We start from the raw sequence: 22,338 nt of genomic DNA on the forward strand, positions 1-22,338 counted from the left end.
TCATTCCACAAACACACACACAAAAAAAAAAGAAAAGCCATCCATTGCGCTCTTATTACGGACGGAATGATGATCTTTTTTTTAATTCTCGGTTTTTGTTTTTTGCTTTTTTCCTTTCCATTTCGTCTTTTAGCCTTTTTTCTTTCTTTATGACATGAATATCCTACTCCAATTAACATCATACCTTAATTTTTTTTTTCGTTCCCTCTTTTTCTCTTTGTTTCTATTTTTTTTTCTGCTTTTCTTGCATACATGCATCCCGTATCCAGGGCGTTTCCATTAACAATGATGAGTAGTGTGAGCAGCAGTGAATGGAAGGACATTAAAGGCGTGAAACTCCGCCCCGCCACTCTGGCGTATCTCTCCGATTGTGTTGGTTATCGCTATATGGCCCCTGTGCAGGCCCGCACAGTCCCTTTACTGCTGGGCAATTACGATGTGGTTGTGGAGGCCATCACCGGCAGTGGAAAGACATTGGCGTATCTCTTGCCGTGTATGGAGATGATGCAGCGGGAGCGGGTGGTGGAGACATGCCGAGAACACACGAATGCCGTGGTGGCTGTTATTGTATTGCCCTCACGGGAATTGGCGCAACAGGTGCATCTTCTCGCAAAGAAGATGTTGCAGTTTATTACGCAGAGATATAATACCGGCAGTGCAGCAGCGACTACTGGGTTTCCCAAGTATGCGTGTCAGTGCTACATTGGTGGTAGAGATATTGCCGTGGATGTGGATATGTTTAACGAAAATGGGGGTCATGTGTTAATTGGAACACCAGGGAGATTGTATGAATTACTCGTCTCCTCCAAGTATGCAAGTTTGTTTAACTTTACAAGCTTTGAACTACTCATTCTTGATGAGGCAGATAAACTACTCGAGTTTGGCTTTAAAGCAAAACTAGATGCTATTCTTAGACGATTACCAAAACAACGACGTACGGGACTTTTTAGTGCTACACAGACAAAGGAATTGGCAGAATTGGCACGGGCAGGAATGCGTAATCCAGTCTCCGTTACCGTTCGTGTGAGTTCGCTTAACAGTGCTGTCTCTAACGTTGATAAACCTCAAATTCCAGAGTTATTACGTAATTATTATGCTTTTACAAAGGCTTCAGAAAAACTTGATCGTTTATTGATGTTTCTCAAAGAACGTCGTGAGCAAAAAGTTCTTGTGTATGTAATGACTTGTGCTAGTGTTGATTGGCTTCATGCAGCTCTTGTTGATGTGTTGTTAAAGGAGAATGCAGAAAATATATTTGCATTACATGGTCAAATGAAACTTGAAAAACGTCAACGGGTACATCGTGCTGTAACAAAACAAAGTCGTTGTGTTCTTATTTGCACTGATGTTGCTGCTCGTGGATTAGATATTCCTGAAGTGGGAGTTGTGGTTCAATATGATCCACCGGTTGATCCATCAACGTTTATTCATCGAATTGGACGTACGGCACGTATGGGTCGTCAGGGAGAGAGTTTGGTATTTTTAATGCCACATGAGTTAGAATATGTTGCTTTTATGAAATTACAGAATGTTATATTACATCCATATGATGAAAATAAAGATAGTATTCAACTCGCTAGAGAAATTGTAGGAGAAATGAATGCCAAACGAACTCTTATGAGTTCACAACATGAAAAACAAAAAGTTTTACATCAAGCGCAACGAGATCAAAAATTAACTCGCAAAGAAAGACGTAAAAAATTAAATGAGGAACGGGAAATGTCTCGTGGTAGATTAGGACAAACAACCCGTAAAGAAGTAATGGGAGATTTATGTGAAAGTCCATCTGTTTTAAAGTTACGTCATGCTGTACGAGATGAAGAAAACTATAAATTACTTGATTTGGCAGCTAAGGCATTTGTCTCTTTTATTCGTGCCTATAAGGAACATGAATGCCGTTATATATTTCAGCTTCAACTTATTGATCTTACAGATTTAACACATGGTTTTGCACTCTTCAAGGTTCCAAATTGTGGAGAGATTAAACACATGCAGGTGTTAAAGATACCTTTACAGGATGATCTCTTAGATGTGTTAGCGAAAGTAAATCAGAGAATCCGTGAGAAACACGAACGTGAGGCACAAGAACGTGATCAACAACGTCAAGGTGATGGGAAACGATCCACAGATAACAATGACGATAATGGGGATGAAATGGAGGATAGTTTGTGTGAGGCTGCTGCCAAAAAACACCGCACAGAACGTAATGAAAAACTGGAAGCACTAAAGATGACGAAAATGTCCCGTGGAGAGCGAAGTCGTGCATGGCGGCAGGCGGAATTGGATGAACTGATGAAAGACAGTTACTATGTGAAGAAGGAGCGGCAAGGACGGTTGAATAAACGTACGGTAGACAATATTATGGGTGTTGATGCTATTGAAAATGCGCTACTTAGTTCACGTGAACGTCAGGAGGCGAAGAAGGTACGCCGTGCCACGAAATAAAAGTCCTCTTTTTTTCTATCTCTCTCTTTCTCTCTCTTTCTATTTCTTTGTGCGTAATTTTCTATGCATATTATATATATATATATATATATATATAATATGAAAGATTGAGTGAAGTGAAAGAAATTAAGAGGATTGAAAGAGGAAAGAAGAAAAGTACGCTGAATCAGCGAGCAAAGAAAGAAACAAAGAAGGATAGATAGATAGTGAGAGAAGCTAAGAGTGAAGAGGCCTTAAATAAATTCTGTCCAATCGTTTAAACTAGGAGGTAATATGATACCGGAATAAAAATACAAACATTCACAATGTATACCATTTTATTACACCCCAATAAAAATTATGAGAGACATTGTTTACTCTCTTTTTTCTTTTTACTCCCCACCCCTATCCCCCCTTTCAATTATTCTTGGGATTGTGGTGGTGATAGTGGTAACTGCGGTTATATTTCGTACTTGTAACAGTTAAATGAAAAAGTGTATTCCTTTTTTTTTCTGACTTGGGGATGTTAACTTTGTTTTCTTTTTTTTCTTTTCTTTTTCTTTCTATTAAATCTTTAGAGCCCACGATTATTTTTTTTTTTTTTGGACTTTGTGTCTTTCTGACTTGTGTGGTGTGAGGCTAAAGTCAGGTGTACTGTCAGCGTTACGCACTCGTCCATCTCCCTCCCTATATACATCCACAAATATATACCATTACAAGGTCAGAGAGGGGAAAAGAAATAGAAAGAAACAGATCGAAGGAAGGACCTAGGGGTTTGGGATTCAAAAAGAAAAAAAAGGAAAGGGAAAACAAAACACAAAGGAAACTTTAAAACATATATACCACCGTATTCGGGTATTGTGTGAAGGAAGTATTCTCTTAAATAGTTTTTCTTTCTTTCTTTTAGTTTAACCCGGTTTCCTTCCCTGATATACGGTGTGGGTCATGATAGTGGACTATTATGCTGTACTAAACCTTAGCCCATCTTGCTCAGCGCGGGAGGTGCGGGATGCGTATAAGCACTTAGCCCTATTGTACCACCCAGACCGGGCGGATGAGAGTTATGCCGCTAACTTCCGTGCCGTTAAGGACGCCTATGATGTGCTATGCGATCCCGCACGGCGTTATTTATATGATTTAGGATATAACGAAATGCGGCGAATGCGGCAGCGGCAGGAGGAGGAAAACCTCGCCCGCATGCACCCCACACGACTGCCACACCCATTACAACACCAACACCAACAGCCATTGCAATCATCATTATACCAACAATATCAACAACAACAAACATCGCCAGTGCAGCGGCCACATTCACGTAGAGACCTGCCGCCGCCGTTGAACCCCACGCGGCGTGTCTCCTCCGCGGCGAGTTCCACCCGTTCACTCCACACGCCGCTCTCCGCCAGTCAACGCACATTAACACCCGCCGCCGCCGCCGTGGAGTACCACAGCAGCATCGACATTAGGGGATCACCAACACTAACAGGAACTAGCGGAAAAAACGTGGCCCCACCAACGCCAATACCAATGGCAACATCTATGCCAACAGCAACACCACCGCAACAGCCACCACGTAATCAACGACCACAACCACAACAGTATGGTCGGAATCTGAGTCAGCCGAATCAGCATCAGTATAATAATTGTACAGGTTCTGGAATTTCTTCTGTTCTTATACCAAAGAAAACGACACTTCAGTGGGGCGGTGAAATCCCACGTTCGCGGCGAGTGCTCGCTTTACCGAAAGAGGAATCTGTTAGTGCTTCTGTGACGAAAACGTGGAGGGTCTTTTTTCATTTACATGATATTGGAATGGAAAGAAAGTAGTTTATTTTACGTCAATTTCATCCCACGCATCCCTCCCAAAAGAAAGAAAAAAATTATAATAAACAAAAAGATGAATGTGAGGTGTTCCTCTTCTTTTTGATTATTTTTATCAATGAGAAGCCACTCTTTGGGGTGACAGAAAAGGGGGAAATTGAACAAAGAGGAATAAGAAGAGAAATCTATGTATTATTGCTGGAACAGCTAAACTCTTCTTCCTCACTTTTGTTTTTGTTGCTATTATTCTTGTATTCTTTTTTTCTTTCTTTTTTTGTGTATAGTGTGTCTTCATGTTTTTTTTTATTGCTTCTTTTTGTACTTGTAATACAACTTCACGTGTTATTGTTATTGTTGTTGCTCCGGATAATTATTTGGTGGCAACCACGTTTGAAATGTAATCCAGGTAAGGAAGTAGTAGTGGTAGTAGTATCATCTCAACATGTTCAATTTTTGCTTCAGAGGTACACCGTAAAATACTCTTCCGAGCTCTTTGTTAGTCCCATCGGGATGTCAGAGTTTGTGCAATGACGTTTCTCTTTATTTATTACTTCCACGTTATTATTTTTTTTTTTTTTTGCAATACTTTCTCTATTTGCGTGTTTCTGTGTTTTTTTTTTGCTGAGATAAGTATTTGTTGCCTTTTTTCCTTTTCCTTTTCCTTTTTTATTGGTTAAATTAATATATTTTAATACAGCAGAATGGACTCTTCTGAAGCAGTTGGTTTCAGTAGTAGAAAAATAAATACGTCCGAAGTAGATGATGAACTTTACCTTCTTAACAAGTGTCTATCAGACGCACTTGCTGTTCATCTCTTCGTCTCACGATCACTCATAACGTTCGGTGATGGAAATGGAAGAGTGGAGCAGCCACTGCAATGTACCCTACTGGATGGTAGCGTTCAACACTATCTAAATCAGCTATTGCATAAATATACATCTAGTACAGTTATGCGACGTAAATTAAAAACCGTAAAAAGTTTATACTTTTTACAGTGTCTTACGGATGAAAAGACAAGGGATGAATTTGTACAAGTAGCGGCGCATCCTTCCTTCCCTGACAATTTTTGATCCTGTATTTGCAACCTTTCAATTACAAAAAAAAAAAAATAAAACATTACCGAATATACTCTATCCTTATTGATTAGACTCTTTTATTTTTCTGCCTTTACTCTTTCTCACCATGTGTATATGTGTATGTGTATGCTTGCTTTGGTAACTTCTAATTTGTTATTTTTCTTTTTTCTCTCTTTTTTTTGTTTATTTTCTCGATCAATCTCTCTCTCTCTCTGTTTGTGTAGGGAGAGAAGAGTCTCCAGCTATGCTGGGAACAGTTGAAAAGATATCGTATGATGGCGAATTTGTTCGTCTCGTGGAGTTAAGACTGCCAATGCGCGGAGACCCAAGTGGGCAGTTATTACCCATACGAACATGTGAGCGTATCGGTCAGGGATCATTTGGTACCGTATACCGTGCAGTATGTGATGGTTATCCAAGGCTTGCTCTTAAGATTGCAACCGGTAAGAATGCACGACTTCGTCAAGAACTTGAAGTACTTAGTAAGGTATGTACAAAAGGTAAACTTTTATTACCCCGGTTTGAATTTGGTGCAATTAATAAAGCAGGTGATCTTATTGTTGTAGGTATGGAGTTATGTGTACCATGTACTTTACACGATTTACTTTTAATGACTCGTCTTACTAGTGAAGCCGATATGTTATTCATCGCTTATCAAGTATTACAAGCTGTTGCATCTGTTCATGAACAGCGATGTATTCATAGAGATGTCAAACTTCAGAATTTTGTGTTTGATTTAGATGGTAATTTGAAACTCATAGACTTTGGTTTGGCATCAACTGTATGGAATCCACCTCCAGGAGATGTAGTTGCAGGTACTGTCTCTTTTATGGCTCCCGAAATGGCTCATAATGCCTTGCATAGAGATAAACGAGTGACAGTAGGTGCTGCTGCTGATGTTTGGTCAGCAGGAATTGTACTTTTTTCTATTTTTACTCAACGAAACCCTTATCCACCAACAGTCTCCTCTCTCACATCTCCTGAATCAGAAGAAGATGAGGAGGATGCTGAAAATTGTAACAGTGGTGGTGCGGCAAGGGCTATCTCAACAACAGCACCTGTTAATAAAACTCTGAAAAAGGAAAATCTGCGTTTACTCCGTCGAGTGTCTGCTGGAGATTGGCAATGGCCTGTTGGTTCTAGCGTTTCTCATGAATTACGCCAACTGGTAGAGTTTATTCTAGTACGAGATCCAAATAAACGACCTGATATACTTGCCATTCTCAGTAAACCTATTTGGAACTCCCGACGCCGTGCCCCACCAGCGGCCGTTACGGCATTCTTGGGAGTTCAAGATGACTTATTGCTATCACACGATGAGGCACATTTATTACGAGCTGTAGAGCAGCGCAGTGCGGATGTAACAGCTAGTTTAATGGGTAGTCGTGCGAACAGTCCAGAGGGAGAAAAAAATAGTGAGAAGGAGAAGAAAAACAATAGTAACGGCAGTAGTAGCAACAGCAGTGGTGGTGGTGGGACTGGTGTTAGAATCAACAATAGTTATAATAATATTAATAATACCAATAATACTAATAACAATAACAGCACTACCCATAGTATAGATACAGAACATCGGGGGTCGTTGAAGTTTGTGACAAAAGAAGAAACAACAGTCGGTGGTGTACCGATATGTCAAGTGTATGATGTTCGCCCAGAGGCGCGTCGTCGTCGGCCTGTACGCGAGATATCAGCAGTAATTGCCGAAGAAACGGCGAAGGGACTCCGACGTGGAGCTTCCAAACCTCGAAGAGATGACGCTGCAATGACTTCACGCGGTAACTCACGTGTAAACTCCCGCAACTCATCACTTGACACTTCTCTTGCTACTGTACATTGTAATGGATTAAGAGAGAATGAAAGATATGAAGATGATAAAGAGGAGAGTGATGCTGCTGCTGCTGCTGCGGCGGTGGCTGCTGTTGCTTGTGGTAATGTATCAGTTCCGCTGATGATGAATGGAGATAATGGAAAGGATAAGGCACCTCCTATTATGGAATCTGCAATGGTTCAACGAAAAACAGTAAGAACCGCAAATGGTCGTCGTAAGCGTCTTGACTCGGTAAACAATGAAAATATTGATACTTTAGCGGAATTAACAGGTAAAGAAATACCTTTAGAGAAGGCATCGGATCTTTCAAATGTTATACCTCAGAGACGAAGGGGTGGTCGTAAAAAGACAAATAGCGAGGATAATCTTAAGGAAGTATATATTACACCTCCAAAGCGGTTAAAAAAGGAAAACATAAATGAAAGTGTAAATGAGAGAGATGATGAAGCAGAGATAATTGCTTGTATAGCTGTAGAAAATGCTGTGAGGAGGTTTACAGAAGAAATGATTCTTCTTGAACGTGAATATATTTTGGGTAATTTTCGTGTTGCAATTGAAGAAAAACAAGAACGATATAATATGATTTGGCTAGAGGAAGAACAACGAAGATCTGCTGCTCATGCTCACCGCTTTAGGGAAACAACTCGAGTTACTAAAAAATATCAATATGGTTTTGTATGTGATATGTGTGATTTTGAGTTTTTACCAGATGGGAAAAGTCTACATTTTTTTCATTGTACATGTGGTAGAGACTTATGCCTAGAGTGTCGTGAAAAGTACAATAAACAGTGTACCTGTATTATATGTGGTAATGTGTTTGAAAACAGTGTAGCCCTGCGTGATCATTCTTTAAAAGGTGACTGTAAAAGGTTTTCTGTGTCAACAGTACCGGGAAGTACGGCAGGATCAAAACGTTCTTATGTTCGTAAACAACAAGATACTACGGTTAGTAAGGTCAATAGTCCTGCTACTTCAAGAAGAAGTGTAACACAAGGTAGTTCTCCAGTAAGAAGAGTATCTACTACCCTTACAGAAACCACTAATAATAATAATAATAATAATAATAATAATAAAATAAAAATTGAAGATCTTAAAAATAGTTCTACTAATCCTTTGACTGCAGCAACTGTATCAGCATCGGATCAACCTGTTTCATCTCTCTTTAGTAGGTCAATTAATACACTACCAGAGGGTCAGTGGAAACCTTTAGAACGACTATCAGTTAGTTATAGACCTATTCAACCTACTGCAGAAGAACGTGAGTTATTATTAAATGGAGATTGGATTCGTCACTTTCATCTTTATCCAACTGATGAAGAGGGAGAACCTCTGGCTTTTACCTACCATATTCAACCAGGACGCACAGGTGCAATATTTCTAAATCATGATTTTTCAATGCATTCAGCAGTTATATCAGTATTGGAGCGACAAATGCTTATTGTTGATTATGTGGATACCTATGAGAGCAAAGATGCTGCCCGCGCTGTTTCCCTTGCACATGCTAAGTGTAATGCAACAAATGCATATAATCTTCTTCAACGTGTAGTTGGATATGATTGTAATATGATTAAGCAACATCGTGCCCCTGGTACTATCTCCGTATACCGACCTTCACAAACAGCAGTACGTTGTCATGGTGATCCATTTGTGTATGTTCGTTGGTTTCGGTTCGACACAGAGCGTTCATTAAGTGCTTTTTTACTTTCTAATGGAGCGGTTCAGGTACTTGTGGGTGATCAGTACGAATTACGCTGGTTTGATGAGAATCGAAAGTTTCTGCTTCGAAGTAATGGTGTTTGTGAAATGATAGATGATGCCAACTTTGCACTCGCGCCTGATGTAAGCCGTCTATTGTACGGTGATTTCTAGTAAAAGGCAAAAAATGAAGAACACAGATGTGTGTGTGTGTGTTTGTCTTTTTTATTGTTGTCGTTCTTGATTTCCCTCTTTAGGTTTTTATTTCCACTATCATTTTTATCTTTCATTGTTTGTCGTGTTTTGTAATGCGGCTGAAAATAAAGATAGGGTGATCTGGTATCATACAGATGAGTGCATTTTCTTCCTTTTGATCCCTGTATGTGTGTGGGAATTTGTGGGATCTTTGGAGACATTTTCAGAAAACAAAAAAAAAAATACATATATACGCTTATGCGGTTATTTCTTTATAGAGTACAGATGCAATGCTCATTGCCTTTTTTTTTTCCTCATGGGATTTTATTTCATGTTTTCATTGGCTCCACCTCCACCTTTTTTTTGTTTCCTTTTTTGTTTTCTTTCGTACTTTATTCTTTCTTTGATGGTAATTTAGTTGTTTATTTGTTTACTTGTTTTTATTTTGATTGTTTTTTTGTTTTTCTTTCTCTTTCTCTCTCCTTCTGGTGTTTCTCGGTGTTATAGCACAAAAAAAAAATATAGGTAAATAGAAAACCACTGCAGAACTAAAGAAAAAAAAAACGAAATACGAGATGTACGAAATGGAGACATTCCGTGAACGCACCTTGGCGAATCGCTATCAGCCACGGCAACACCTCCCCCCTAACTTTCCTCATGTCCTGAAGGAGTACGCACGTGAGGTGCTGCGCGCCCAACCGGATGATGTATTGCAGTGGAGTGCAGATTATTTTAAACGTCTGGCACTGGAAACGGATCCTCTACAGGCACGTCAGCCGCCTTCTGAGCATTACGTTCCTGTAGTAGAAGATCAGGAGAGGGAGGTTTTACTCCAGCGACTCATTAAAGCTTTCGCAGAACATGATAGTAATAATACTGGTGTACTCTCTATACAAGAGATTAAAAAAGTTCTTCTAGAGTCATTTGGTTTAACACCGTCTCAGGCACTTTACGTATTGACGTCTACAGCTCTTGTAGAGAATGATACAGTCGATTATAAGTCCTTTGCTAATGAATGTGTACGTGCAGTACAATTTTTTCAGGATACTCACCATGAGTTTGGAGTGGAAGAACTTGAGGATGTTACTGTTCATGGACTCTCCAGAGGTGATGTTGAGCAGGAGTTTCTGCGTATTTTCCGATATGTTGACGAAGCTGATACAGGGCTTCTTCCGGTTGATCAGTACTATCAAGCTTTGCTTAATGCACCGTATCATCTCACAAACCGAGATTTACGACTTCTTCGTATTGAAGCTGCTCGAACTTCTGAAAATGAAGTGGATTACGAGTCAGAACTTGCGTACATGTTTGATCGTCTCCTCCTTGCAGAACAGTTTTTTCTCTTTGATGAAGATGCGTAATGCGATGGTTTTCACACGCATGCTTTAAAATGTTTTTTTTTCTTTCTTTCCTGTCAGCTTGTGTTATCTTCATGTAAATTTGCGAGGACCCGATAGAGTCTGTAGTACAGGACGTTTTTGAGAACTACTATGGGAATCCATATTAATATTAACTCGAAAAGAAAAAAAAAGAAGAAAAACAAAAAGGAGAATGTGAGTTTGTTGTTGTTTTTTTGTTTTGTATATGTATTTTTTTCCCCTTGTTTCTCTCTTTTTTATTTTATTTTTGAACCACAAAAGTGCTTGTGTGTCTGACTACATTATTTGCGGCGACTGTTATTGTTTTCCGTTTTTTGTATTCTAGTGGGATACCCCAAGATGGATGTGAAGACACTTTTAGCACTAGCCCAAAATGCGGTAGATGTTGGAAATATAGCTGCCGCCCAGGAGTTTTACGAGGTTGCCTTAACCCAAAGTCCAAATAACATTGACGTATTGGAGGCGTATGCGGAGTTGATGATACACCACGTGCAGGACATTCCCCGTGCCAAGCAGATGCTGCAGCACGCCATCGCGGTTGACCCGGAGCACGGGCACGTGAAGTATCTCAACCTTGCGCAGCTCTGCGAGGCCAACGACTCCCTCGCCTGCTATCAGCGGGCCCTTGAGGTGCTGCAGGCGGAGCTGCGGGCGTGTGGGGGGCGGCCGCGGCGGCGGGCTGCGCTGCGCTCGACCCTCGCGAGTGTCCACTGCGCCGTGGCGGAGTTGCACCTGACGGATCTCTGCGAGGCGGACGGGGCGGAGGGGCACTGCGCCGCCGCCCTCACCGCCGCCCTCGCCGCCAACCCGCAGTGCGTGGAGGCCCACCAGTTGCTCGGGTCCATGCGGCTCAGCCAGGGGCGGCCGGAAGAGGCCCTGCAGCACCTACACCGCGCTGTGGACCTCACCCACCGCCTCAGCGAGAGGGAACAGCCCACGTACGAGTCAAAGGTGGAGCTCGCCAGGCTGCTCATGCAGGTCGCACCAGACGAGGCACACAAGTTTTTACTGGAGATACTGCAATTAGGGGATAATAATCCATACATTTGGTTTCTGCTAGGGGAGACGGCAAGGATGCGAAAACGATACATCGACTCCGCACGACTGCTCAGACGAGCACGGGTAATGATTACAGTCACTGGTGGTGATGTAGAGGCATTAAAAGAAGTAGACACAGCGATATCAGTACTGGTAAATGAAATGGGTGGACCAGCGGCAGCAGAACAAATCCCTGATTTGGATCATCCGAATCCTATTGAGTTGTTACTTCCTGAGGAAGAGGATGAAGAAGACTGTGAAGATGATGATGATGGCGGCCATGGTGCTGATGGTGGGAACGCCGACGAGTACTTAGATGAGCCAGAGTGGGAGTCATGCGATGATGATGATGACGATTAAAAAAAAAAAATGGAGAATATTATGATAATAAAAGAGTAAAAACCAAAAAAAAAAAAAAAAACAAGAATGGAAAAAAATAAGAGAAATATCGTAAACGGCTAAATAATAAAAAGGAAACTCATAAACCTGATATGAATGCTTTTAAGTTTACTTCTTAGCAACAACAGCAAAAAAAAAATAATAATTGCTCTATATTCTTCATTATTTCTTTTTTTTTTTTTGGTTGGTGTGTGTGTGTGTTTCACAAATTTGTATATATTTTTATGACGCGTGGAAGGTCCAAACTTGGACCGTGTGGCAATTGCCGTTCGTAAACACGACGGCTATTCGCTTGACTCAATTGGACTGATAAGCTGTGATGAGTCTTGTAACACATCCTAGAACTATCGCCGTTGAGGAGGGTCAATCATCTGATGCTTTTTCTGGAGGAGACAGTAACAATGAAGATGATTATATTTATCGTGCCCTTCGCGGTATTTCTGCTACTGATGACAAAACAACAGAATCTTCAACAGATATAGAGAGAGGAGATCAATATCGTCATGCCTCTGCATCTGGAAAGAAGGAAATGCAACACTTTCAGGGAGGAAATAAGAATAAACAGCCTCCGCCACGGAAGTTTAATCCCAAGGCGCTAGAGCGTCTTACTGCCACCACTACTGCCTCCAGATCAAGGTCTCAGCGGAAGTATACGGATCAACTACTTGATATGAAAAAAGAAGAGGCCTCTTCATCACGTAAAGCTATATCACCTGTAGCGACTAAGGCAGGAATTCGTTTGTATGCTGATGCTATGGGAAAAATAAAGCATTTAGAGCGTCTTAAAGAAGAGCGTGAGAAACTATTGAAAGAGAAGGAGGAAAAACCAACGTTTCGGCCAAAGATAACATCTCTGGCAAAACGAATGGGTGAAGGTGGTTATATTCCCCCTCATGAGCGTTACATGAATACAAATGAAAAACTTGCCAAAAAACATTTATTACAAGAAAAAGAAAGAATGGAACGAATTACAGCAGGTTGTACGTTTCATCCAACTTTAGCTTCTGCTTCAAAAAAATTGGCAAATAAACAACGTAAAAATGAACCATTTGAAGATGTTGGTGAACGTCTTTTTTTTGAAGGGGGTAAAAGACTTTTAAGACAGCAACTCCGAGAACGAATATTGGAACAGAATGCTGAGACACACGTCGTTGGTGCCTTTCAAATCTCACAACAAGCTGCAAATGAGTTGTCCTCACGATTACTAAGGTGGCAAGAGGAATGTGATCGTAATCGAGAAGCTGCACAGAAGGCTTACCTTCGTGGTGTTACAAAACCAGTTTCATCTATAAATAAATTGAACTCAGGACGTGAGATACAGTGTTCTTGTTGTCGTTCCTGTCAACCATCAATTTCTATGACAAAAACGGTGGATATACCAATAGAGAATGAACTTCGCCGAATGCATTGTCGTGCCCTTTTTTTTAAATATGCTCCTTCAGATAAATCGTTGTCTGTTCAACTTGAGGATGTGAAAAAACAAGTAAGGGAATTATTTCCTGAAGATTCTAGTATCGTAGCAGCATTAATGGCTAATTTTCGTGATGGTGAACCAATTAGTAGAGCAGACTTTGTAGAGAGTCTTTTGCGTTTTGAACATTTGCATGGCCCTCAACCATGGGGTCAACCATCAAGTGAAAATGTGCGAACAGCTTTTGGAAATTGGATGACATCACAATTATCACTAGTTCCACCACAGTCATTCTCAACTCCACGAGAGAGAGTAAGAACAACAACACAAATACGTAAACGAGCAAGTTCAGCTCTTACAATGCATCCGGAAAAGAACGATAATGTAAGAAAGAAGAATGGAACTTTACCCTTATCACCTTCCTCATCATATCGACGATCATCATCGGAAACAGTATACGAACGTCTTTCACGAAATTCTGAGGTATGCTCAGAGCGTCATGAGCTCCATCATAAAAAAGAGAAATTGGTAGGAAATATATCTGGGAAATTGCTTCATCAAAAATCTGCAGAATTAAGTGCATTGAATAATGAAAAACGCTTGCTAGATCGACAAGAATTAGAGCTTTTCCGTAAACAGAAACAAATTTTGGAGAGACAACGAAGTTCTATACGTGAAAGTTCATTACCACAAAAGTCTCAGGAACGAGCACCAAGTCTAGGTAGTGTAGAACTTTCAAGTCTAACAGAGAACTGTAGTACCACGCCAAATATGAAGAGTCCAGAAGATGTTGTGGCAGAGTTAGAGGCACTCATGGGTGCTCCCACAGAGCGTTCCTCTACAGCTTCTCCACCTCCGCTTAATAAAGGTCATGCTTCAGAAGTAAACAGAAACTCTGTTTCTTCTTTGCCATCCGCACTGAGACGACGTACAGGACCTGTTCCTCTGCCTTCTAAAGGAGCAGAAAGTGTTAGTTACGCAGGGTCACATAACAGGCGCATGACTCAGGAAAGGGTACTGAAAGAAATTAAGGAGATACTTGGTGAGGACTAAGAATTAGAGATGTAGACAATTAGGGGGATGATGACTTCTCTCTAAAGAGAACAAAAAAAAAAAAAACTACGTCGTGTAAAAAAAGGAAAAAAAAAAAGATGCACAATTCTTCTTTACATTGTTTTATTTTGGATGAACTCACGATTTTGTTAGAAAAATCAGTGTGTACCATAATGAAAGGTGGGGCTGCCAAAAAAAAGAAAGAACGAGGAGTTTTTTTTTTTTGCTTTATGGGTTATATTTCCTTACTTGTTGTCAATAATACTGATCTTTCCTCTCCTTCTTTTTTCTTATATTCACTGAAAAATGTTTTATTTCTTTTTTTTCATGTTTTTTTTTTTTTTTTTTTTTTTTGATTCCTTCTTAATTGGTTTGGGTAGTTTATACTCGTTAGAGAGAGCCCTGGAACAGAATGGGTGATCCCTTTGTGCGTCCTGGCTTGACGTATCAGCCACATATCGAGCAAGTTTTGCTCCGCAATGAGGGCACACTAACGCTTGAGAGCAGTAAAGACGATTGGCTAAAGTACCAACATCGGGATACATTAGCGAGTATCATTCTGCATCGTGACCGTTTAGAGTATCTTTCTGTAGTAGAAAATGCTGCCCCCGCGCGAATGGAACGCATTTTACTCGAACGTGCAGTAGACCCTATACGAAAGAGGGATCGAAGCTCTACTTGATGTCATTTGTGAGTAGTGTCTCCTTTCTACCCTTCTCTCAAGAGGAATGATTTTGGAATCTCGAGAGAAAAAAAAGAAGGGAATACGAGAAAAGGAAAGTGGTTATTTGTGTGAAGACATAGTGATGCAGCAGTGGCTGCATTGCAGTATAATCTTTTTGGCGCGTTTTTTTATTTTTCTTCTTTCTGATGGGATATGTTTTATGGTCGTTGTTGCTTTTCTGTGTTTGTTCCCCATATTTCTTTTCACGCTTTGTTTTTTTTTTTTTTGGGGGGGGACCATTATTTGTTCTTAATTTTTTTTTTCTTACTTCGATGTCCTTCTGCACAATCCTCTTGGCGTTTATGAGAGAGTGGTAATAGTACACAGGATACAATCTTAGCATTTTTTTTTTTAAATTTAAAGTAACATTTGGCGATTCACCAAAAAAAAAAAAAAGAAAAAATAAGAAAATGCTAAGGCGTCACGTGCTCGTTTCTTTACATTGCCGTGTTTTTAGTTGGACAGCTAGTTTAGGTATACAAAGACGGTTTCAAAGACGAATTCCAAACAAGGGTTATCGTGAACAACCAACAGTACCGGATCGCCTTAAGGATGCGGTATCTCTTTTTGGAGCTGATGCGCATAATGTCACTCCAGATGATCCACCTTACATACCAGAGGAACAACGAATGAATATGACTAAGGAGATTATGGGTAGTAATCAGAATATGAAAAATCATGCCAAAATGGATAGATTACGAGTAGCATTAGATGCTGTACACAATGGAGGTCCTGATCATGCAGATTGGAAAGAAGTATATCTTTTTCTTCGTACCACAGAGTTGTGCTGTGAGTTAGAAAGTGATCCTACAGATGTTTTTCCAAAGGGTAAGAAACTCTGGATTAACTTAGATGAATGTGAAGAAAGACGACGTCCAGTACTAATGCAAATGCCGAATGGTATGCTTGTATTACCTGTTTTCTCTATGGAAGAATATCTTGATCATTACTTTTCTCGAGTAGATGCATTTGAGTCTTGCTGGTTCCCAATTCCAAGAATGGGTTCACAGTATGAAAATTTTTGTAGTTTGCCTTTTCCTGTTACAGCTGTTGGTGGAATGAAACATTTTAGTGCCCTTGCTACAGTAGCGTTATCACCAATGCAATTTGGTATTCTTGTAAACCCTGGACAACGTACCAGTAAGTTTATCACATATCCAGAAATGGTAGAACTTGCTCGACAACAAAGTTTGCGACCCAAAGATAGGAATAGTAACTTAAAACGCAAGAATGGTGGAATAGAAGAAGATTTGTTTGAACCTACTTTTAGACGTGGTTTTGATACTAGAAAACTTCTCATGAAACGTGTAGAACCATCAGAAGTAGGTAAAATTCTTGCTCAGCCTCCTAGTATACCTCTTGTAGCAACACTAGAACTACATCTTCTTATTTTTGAGTATGAAAACATATCAAAGATTTTTGTTCGCACTGTAGAAAGACCTCGTTGGTGCCGTGTTTTTGGTGCTTCTGAAAAGATGACCCAAATTGACGTTGTTATTGAAGGTGGAAAACCTGATCGGGAGATATTTGAGCGTATTAAGAAATGGAGTTTTATGGGAGAATTTCATTCCGATGTACACATTGAGTTTACAGCCACACCGCCTGAGGGAGTAGTTGGGGATGGAATGATAATGGTGTACGATAAAGCTGATGGAAAGCTCTTGCGTGATATGAAGACTTTTAGAGGAGTGACACTTCGTAGTGCCATTGGGTATGATGATCCTCTTCTAGATGAGTATGGAAATCCGGTATCCTTTATGGCACGTAATTGATAATTTTTTCTATGAGACTATTTCTTGTTTGTTACTCTTCTTCGTTGTTCTGGGTAATGCGCTGGAGGAGGAAATAAAAACAAAGGGAAAAAAAGGGTTTCTAGAAAAGGCTCACAAACACAAACGTATTTTTTTATTTTTATTTATTTATTTTTTGCTTCTATTCTCTCTCCCTCCGGAAATGGAAGGAGAATAACGAATGATGGGGAGGTGGGAAGTCCTTCTTTTTTTTTTCTCTCTCTTTTCTTTTTAAGTTTTTACTATCGTTTTCCTGTGAAGGTTGAGAGGGTAATGTTTCCTTTGCATTACTAGATGGAATGAATGGAGTTGAACTCCACTGTGTATATTGATATCTTAGATGAAGACATGTGTTATGTTTTTTTTTCTATTTGGGTTTTTTTTTTCCTTTTTGATTGTCTTGTAGTATTACACACATATAGTGTATGGTTTTGTTGCTGTTGTGTGAGGGTCTCTAGCTATCTGTAGGTGATTGGGTGTGAATCCTTTGTGTGAAATCCACATATATTGTGTTAGACAGAATGGCGGCGAACACAATCAAGTTTCTTCACACTCTTGGTAAATTAAAAGAAACAGACCGCACGGGTTGGGTGGAGAACGGTATTCCCAAACCGGAATCTGTGTCTGATCACATGTACCGCGCTGCCGTTATGTGTATGATGTGTCCTGATCCAACACTAAACAGAGATAAACTTATTCGTATGGCTCTCTGCCATGATGCTGGTGAAAGCATTGTAGGAGATATATCACCTGCGATGGGTGTATCTAAAGAGGAAAAGTACCGTTCTGAAAAGGCAGCTGTGTCAACGCTTTGTGGATTACTAGATAAGAGTATTCCCTTATCAGGGGAACTCCAAGAGTATTGGGAGGAGTATGAGATGCAAAGTACACCAGAGGCGAAATTTCTGAAAGATATTGATCTTTTAGAAATGGTAACACAAGCACACGCATATGAGACAGCCCACCCTGAAAAGGATCTAAGCAGTTTTTACCTTTCAGGAGAGAAAATTCAACATCCATGGGCTAGGGAGATATTTGAAAAACTTCGAAGTACTCGTCCCACACGTTCCTCTGATAGGAAGGAGGAGTCAGAAACTACAAATAATACGGTAAAATCGGATTAGTGGTGTATCTAACGAAAAGTGAGTGTTTATATATATATATATATATATATAATATTTCTGGAGTGACTATACGTAAACGGATAACTCTGTAAATATTACTGAGGATATTATTAGGTTTTAATATTGATGATGTTTTTTTTTTCCTTCTACGTTTACTTTTTTGTAGAGTGTAAGACTTTACCTTATTTTATGTCGTTTTCTTCTGTTGTGATTTTTTTTCTCCTCTTTGTAAGCTAGCGGTGTAGTTTTTCTTTGTGTTTTTTTTTTAAGTTGGGAATGGATGATGAAAAGATTCACTTAACTATACTAAAAAGTCTCTCAGATGAGGGAATCATTGCTGTAACACAGGATGCTGTATTGAGTTGTATGGGGCTACAGCCGTATCATAATAATATACCTGGTAGTTATTCACTTCCTGTTAAAATGGAAAAGGCGGTATCGGCCCTATTACTTCTGAAGGGATCACTAAATCAACATGATGATATTTTTGAAGCAGCTCTTCAGAGTAGCCGAACTGCTTGGAAGGTGCTTGAAGATTCTTTAGAATTTGCAGAGGGATATTTAAATAGTGAGAATGTTGCTGCAGCTTTATTCTACTGCGATAACTTGGCTAGGTTTCGTGCACTGTGGTCACTTCTCTTTGGTAAGATGTATCCATTAACATCACCGCGTGAAGTACCACCTCATATGTTTGCTGTACACTGGTCACAGGTACGATCGCCTGATGTCATTGACTGGATTCATAAAGCGCATAAAGATGCTCAACGGACACTTTATGCAATTTATTCAGGAGAAGCACCCAAGTTTAGTTATTTTTTATTTGTTTTACAACGTACTCTTGGTGCTCAAGCTATCTTATTAGAGTGTATAGCTGAAATATTTGAAAACTCTGCTTTCCATATTGATTTGATGGTGGTTGTACGTTACATGTATACAGCATATAGTGTACAGAAGGAGATGAAAAAGTTATACTCTGTTTGGGATCAAATAGGATTACTCGCTAACACATCTCTTAACAATTATCCAAACCTCTCTCAATCTGAGTTTAATACCTTTACTGATCTTGCTGATGCCTATTACTATATGGATGAAATGCTATGTGGTATTGCAAAAACACATGCGGTGTTTCCTACTCACTGTCGTTTTCTTTGTGTACTACAATGCCTTATATGTTGCCTGTATGGTCGATTATCACTTCTTTTCTCTAGCTCTTTTCTTTCTCTTCCACGCGGCACCGCATTATTGGAAGAGTCACCTATTGGCAATACCTCACGTGGTAACAATAGTAGTGCTTTTACTACTACTGCTACTACTACTGCTACTACTACTGCTACTACTACTGCTACTACTACTAATACTACTACTACTACTACTACTACTAATACTACTACTAATACGAGCGCTGCGCCATTGTTGCCAGTACCACCGTATTACTTTGACTACAACGACAATAGTAATAACAATAACAACAACAATAATATGAACATTGACGAACGGACGTTTCTGCAGACTTGCGGCTGCTGCTCTCTCGCTGAAGTGCTGTGGGACGCAACAAACACACACCGCGGAGCAACATTGTGTGTAATCACTGACTGTACACGGCGTCCAGGGAGGCGTGCGTGGCGTAATAATAAATACACATTACTTAATAGTTCAGATAATGCGGCCACACGGCAGGGAATCGAGCATTGGGTAATAAACTTTGTATTTCCACAGTCACGTCTCGCTACGGAAGCAACACTGCGTGCTAAACAGGAAAAGATGTTGTTACAGGCAGTGGTTTTTCAGGCGGCAGGATCGATGGAGCGGCGATTGCGCTTCACGAATGGCGGATCTGTCTTTCACGTAATTCGAAGTGATAGTGAAATGGATGGAGGACGCATGTACTTTGTATTACTGTTGCAAGAAGAACAACAAGAGGAAGAGACTCTCTCGTCACATCTTCACGACTGCACAGGTGGCAATAGTGGTGGCGGGAAATCTTCTTGGGCATTTCGCTCACTTGAAGGGGTTTGTGCGGCGTGGAGCATGCCACAATTGTGTAATGCCGCTGTTCGATTAGCAGCGTGGGACGCCTAATTTATATTGCGTTATGATTTACATTATTTTTTTCGTTCCTGATCAGCTTGTTTCCCTATATATATATGATTGATGAGAGGTTATGATAATAATATGAAGAATAGTTTTTTTCTTTCGATTGTTATTTCATTATTTTTTGTTTACAATTTTCTACTCTTTATTTACTATAATCATTCACTTGTGTCATTTTTTTCTTCGCTTAAAAAATCTCTTTCTATCTTTCTCTTTCCTTTTATTATTATTATTATTATTATTATTATTTGTGTTCTACATGGTATCTGGTATCCAGAGTTCACGGAGAGAGTAGGGTAGAACAGCGCTATCATTATACTGCCACCGCTACTGTAACCACCATTATCAATACAAACAATAAAAAATAATAAAGAAAGTAAAAGGAAACGAAAAAACAAAAAGAAACGATAAACAAACAAACAAACAAAGAAAAAAAAAACACAGCAATCACTATCACTATCACTATCATTATTACTACTAGCGACAGCACTAATTAATTAAAGAAAAAAAAAACATTACTGGTGATGCGTGCCGCTACTCCTGACCGGCGTCCAACGCCTCTCTCGCGAAGAGAGAAGAGCAACACGCCGATGCGTCAGCCAAAAAACGGGGAGCGGTCAAAGTTCTGCGGGAGTACTCGCAGCAGCAGCAATGTAGCGCAGAGCGAAGAAACAACAGACGGGCGCAGCGGGCGTGTGAATGTGAAGAATAACACAACCGCGGGGCCGCTGCGAAGTTCCCAGCTGTTTGGCGACAGACCCCCGGCGACCACCACACTCCCCCCACGCTGCGTGTACGCCCCACCCCCCACGAATCCCAAACAGGCGGCGGAGTTCTGGACGCGCATGCGAGAAGACAACGCCCGCCTCGCGGAGGCGCATGAGAGAGTCTGCCAAAGCAAAGGCATCGCGTTCCGTCCGGGGCGGCGCTCGGGCTCAAGTGCCCCGCCGCGTGGTGGAATGGACGCCCATCCAGCCGTTGGCCGCCGTGCGGTGCCCGACGAGGCGGCACCTCTGCCCGGTTCACGTCGACGCACGGGATCTAGAAATGAAAGGGTACGCCGAACCTCTTCTGCAGCAAGTCTTAGAAAGCCAGATACACCTGTGAAGAAGGTGAATGGAAATATCCATACTTTAAATAATGCCGGAAATCATAATTCCCATGCGACGACGGTTACTTCTGCTACCACTACTAATGGTACTACTACTACTACTACTGCAGGTGCTACGAAGGCAAAGCAGCGAGGTACTACAAATGGGGTGGCAGGTCGACTCTCACTTGTGCGGCCACGTCCTACCATTTCCGCTTCTGCTACAGCTTCTTCTCATAACAATACTCGACAATCAAACAGAGGGGGAACTTACATAGAACCGCAGTTACATCAAGGAAATGGTGTGGCAAACAAGGAACAAGATTCAAAAATTCAACGACAGCGTGCCGTTAGTACACCATCATGTGGGGAAATCTCTGGTGGGGCTTCACCAGAAACTATCTCCTCGCGTCGCTTGAACTGCAGAATGGAGACGGCACCGTATGTTGAGGGAAGCGGCGGTGAACAATCAGAGCGCTGTTCGCCAATTAAATTACAGTACGAGCAATATGAACCCCCGGTGGTGCAGTAGAAGTAAGTTGGTACTGAAATTAGGCATGACTTTGTATTGCAATCAACTTTTTTCCCCTTTTACGGGAATTTTCTCATTCTTAGGGCTTAAGCTTAACAGATGGATAAACAGTACTCTGCGAGAGAAGCCATGCACGGAGATGTAAGAATGATGAAAGGAAAGAAAGGGAAAAGGAAAGACATCGAACGAAAAAACAAAACAAAACAAAAAAAAAACCGTTGAGATAGAGAGCGATGAGCGGTCCAAAAGAAGAGGAGATAATGAAGCAAAAAGAAAAGTAGTAAAAAAAAAACATATAGATGTAAGAAAGCAGCAAGGAAATTAAAATAAGGCGAGAGGGTCTGTGAACTGAATAGACAGAAGACGTGAATAATAGAAGAAAGAAAAAAGAAGTCAAGATTTGTTCCTTGCTTTTTCATATGACGGGCAACAGGCGACAGGATAAATCTTAATCTTCTTGGGATTTCTGTGGTAAGAGAGAATATTGGATATTGAATTATAAAAGGAGAAGTGATAAATAGAAAGGAGATAAAAATACACACCCCAAAAGAGCAAGGAATATATGGAAAATAATAAAACAAAGAAACTCAAGAGTATGGTTAAAAATATGAAAGGAATCGTAGCACTGTTATATCCTTTTCTGGCCTAGTATATTACCATGTGATATG

At 40.5% G+C, this 22,338-nt stretch overlaps 12 protein-coding genes across 12 annotated transcripts; all 12 read left to right on the plus strand.

Annotated features, from left to right (window-relative positions):
• Window positions 1-288: 288 nt before the first annotated feature.
• On the plus strand, window positions 289-2,445 carry LSM04_007124 (DEAD/DEAH box helicase domain; the record flags this gene model as incomplete). The annotated part of the gene is made up of 1 exon (XM_067335461.1): window positions 289-2,445. The coding sequence occupies one exon, from the start codon at window positions 289-291 to the stop codon at window positions 2,443-2,445; it is 2,157 nt and encodes a 718-aa protein (XP_067195335.1).
• A 924-nt stretch (window positions 2,446-3,369) lies between these two features.
• On the plus strand, window positions 3,370-4,251 carry LSM04_008679 (DnaJ domain; the record flags this gene model as incomplete). Its single annotated transcript, XM_067335462.1, has 1 exon — window positions 3,370-4,251. One exon carries the CDS (start codon window positions 3,370-3,372, stop codon window positions 4,249-4,251), a length of 882 nt encoding a protein of 293 aa, XP_067195430.1.
• Window positions 4,252-4,946: 695 nt separating this feature from the next.
• LSM04_009682 (uncharacterized protein) lies at window positions 4,947-5,315 on the plus strand (the record flags this gene model as incomplete). The annotated part of the gene is made up of 1 exon (XM_067335463.1): window positions 4,947-5,315. One exon carries the CDS (start codon window positions 4,947-4,949, stop codon window positions 5,313-5,315), a length of 369 nt encoding a protein of 122 aa, XP_067195493.1.
• Window positions 5,316-5,565: 250 nt separating this feature from the next.
• LSM04_000186 (Protein kinase domain) lies at window positions 5,566-9,018 on the plus strand (the record flags this gene model as incomplete). Its single annotated transcript, XM_067335464.1, has 1 exon — window positions 5,566-9,018. One exon carries the CDS (start codon window positions 5,566-5,568, stop codon window positions 9,016-9,018), a length of 3,453 nt encoding a protein of 1,150 aa, XP_067194921.1.
• A 596-nt stretch (window positions 9,019-9,614) lies between these two features.
• Window positions 9,615-10,400, plus strand: LSM04_008489 (cAMP-dependent protein kinase regulatory subunit; the record flags this gene model as incomplete). Its single annotated transcript, XM_067335465.1, has 1 exon — window positions 9,615-10,400. The coding sequence occupies one exon, from the start codon at window positions 9,615-9,617 to the stop codon at window positions 10,398-10,400; it is 786 nt and encodes a 261-aa protein (XP_067195420.1).
• Window positions 10,401-10,757: 357 nt separating this feature from the next.
• LSM04_005177 (uncharacterized protein) lies at window positions 10,758-11,816 on the plus strand (the record flags this gene model as incomplete). The annotated part of the gene is made up of 1 exon (XM_067335466.1): window positions 10,758-11,816. The coding sequence occupies one exon, from the start codon at window positions 10,758-10,760 to the stop codon at window positions 11,814-11,816; it is 1,059 nt and encodes a 352-aa protein (XP_067195206.1).
• Window positions 11,817-12,174: 358 nt separating this feature from the next.
• On the plus strand, window positions 12,175-14,319 carry LSM04_002800 (uncharacterized protein; the record flags this gene model as incomplete). The annotated part of the gene is made up of 1 exon (XM_067335467.1): window positions 12,175-14,319. The coding sequence occupies one exon, from the start codon at window positions 12,175-12,177 to the stop codon at window positions 14,317-14,319; it is 2,145 nt and encodes a 714-aa protein (XP_067195073.1).
• A 412-nt stretch (window positions 14,320-14,731) lies between these two features.
• Window positions 14,732-15,001, plus strand: LSM04_006979 (Splicing factor 3B subunit 5/RDS3 complex subunit 10; the record flags this gene model as incomplete). Its single annotated transcript, XM_067335468.1, has 1 exon — window positions 14,732-15,001. One exon carries the CDS (start codon window positions 14,732-14,734, stop codon window positions 14,999-15,001), a length of 270 nt encoding a protein of 89 aa, XP_067195331.1.
• A 452-nt stretch (window positions 15,002-15,453) lies between these two features.
• On the plus strand, window positions 15,454-16,815 carry LSM04_009403 (uncharacterized protein; the record flags this gene model as incomplete). The annotated part of the gene is made up of 1 exon (XM_067335469.1): window positions 15,454-16,815. One exon carries the CDS (start codon window positions 15,454-15,456, stop codon window positions 16,813-16,815), a length of 1,362 nt encoding a protein of 453 aa, XP_067195480.1.
• A 539-nt stretch (window positions 16,816-17,354) lies between these two features.
• LSM04_008330 (HD domain) lies at window positions 17,355-17,957 on the plus strand (the record flags this gene model as incomplete). Its single annotated transcript, XM_067335470.1, has 1 exon — window positions 17,355-17,957. One exon carries the CDS (start codon window positions 17,355-17,357, stop codon window positions 17,955-17,957), a length of 603 nt encoding a protein of 200 aa, XP_067195409.1.
• Window positions 17,958-18,233: 276 nt separating this feature from the next.
• LSM04_008664 (uncharacterized protein) lies at window positions 18,234-20,036 on the plus strand (the record flags this gene model as incomplete). Its single annotated transcript, XM_067335472.1, has 1 exon — window positions 18,234-20,036. The coding sequence occupies one exon, from the start codon at window positions 18,234-18,236 to the stop codon at window positions 20,034-20,036; it is 1,803 nt and encodes a 600-aa protein (XP_067195429.1).
• A 536-nt stretch (window positions 20,037-20,572) lies between these two features.
• LSM04_005743 (uncharacterized protein) lies at window positions 20,573-21,670 on the plus strand (the record flags this gene model as incomplete). Its single annotated transcript, XM_067335473.1, has 1 exon — window positions 20,573-21,670. The coding sequence occupies one exon, from the start codon at window positions 20,573-20,575 to the stop codon at window positions 21,668-21,670; it is 1,098 nt and encodes a 365-aa protein (XP_067195245.1).
• Window positions 21,671-22,338: the final 668 nt, after the last annotated feature.

Source organism: Trypanosoma melophagium (assembly GCF_022059095.1).
Source record: "Trypanosoma melophagium isolate St. Kilda chromosome Unknown ctg1segment0, whole genome shotgun sequence".
Classification (NCBI taxonomy): Eukaryota; Euglenozoa; class Kinetoplastea; order Trypanosomatida; family Trypanosomatidae; genus Trypanosoma; species Trypanosoma melophagium.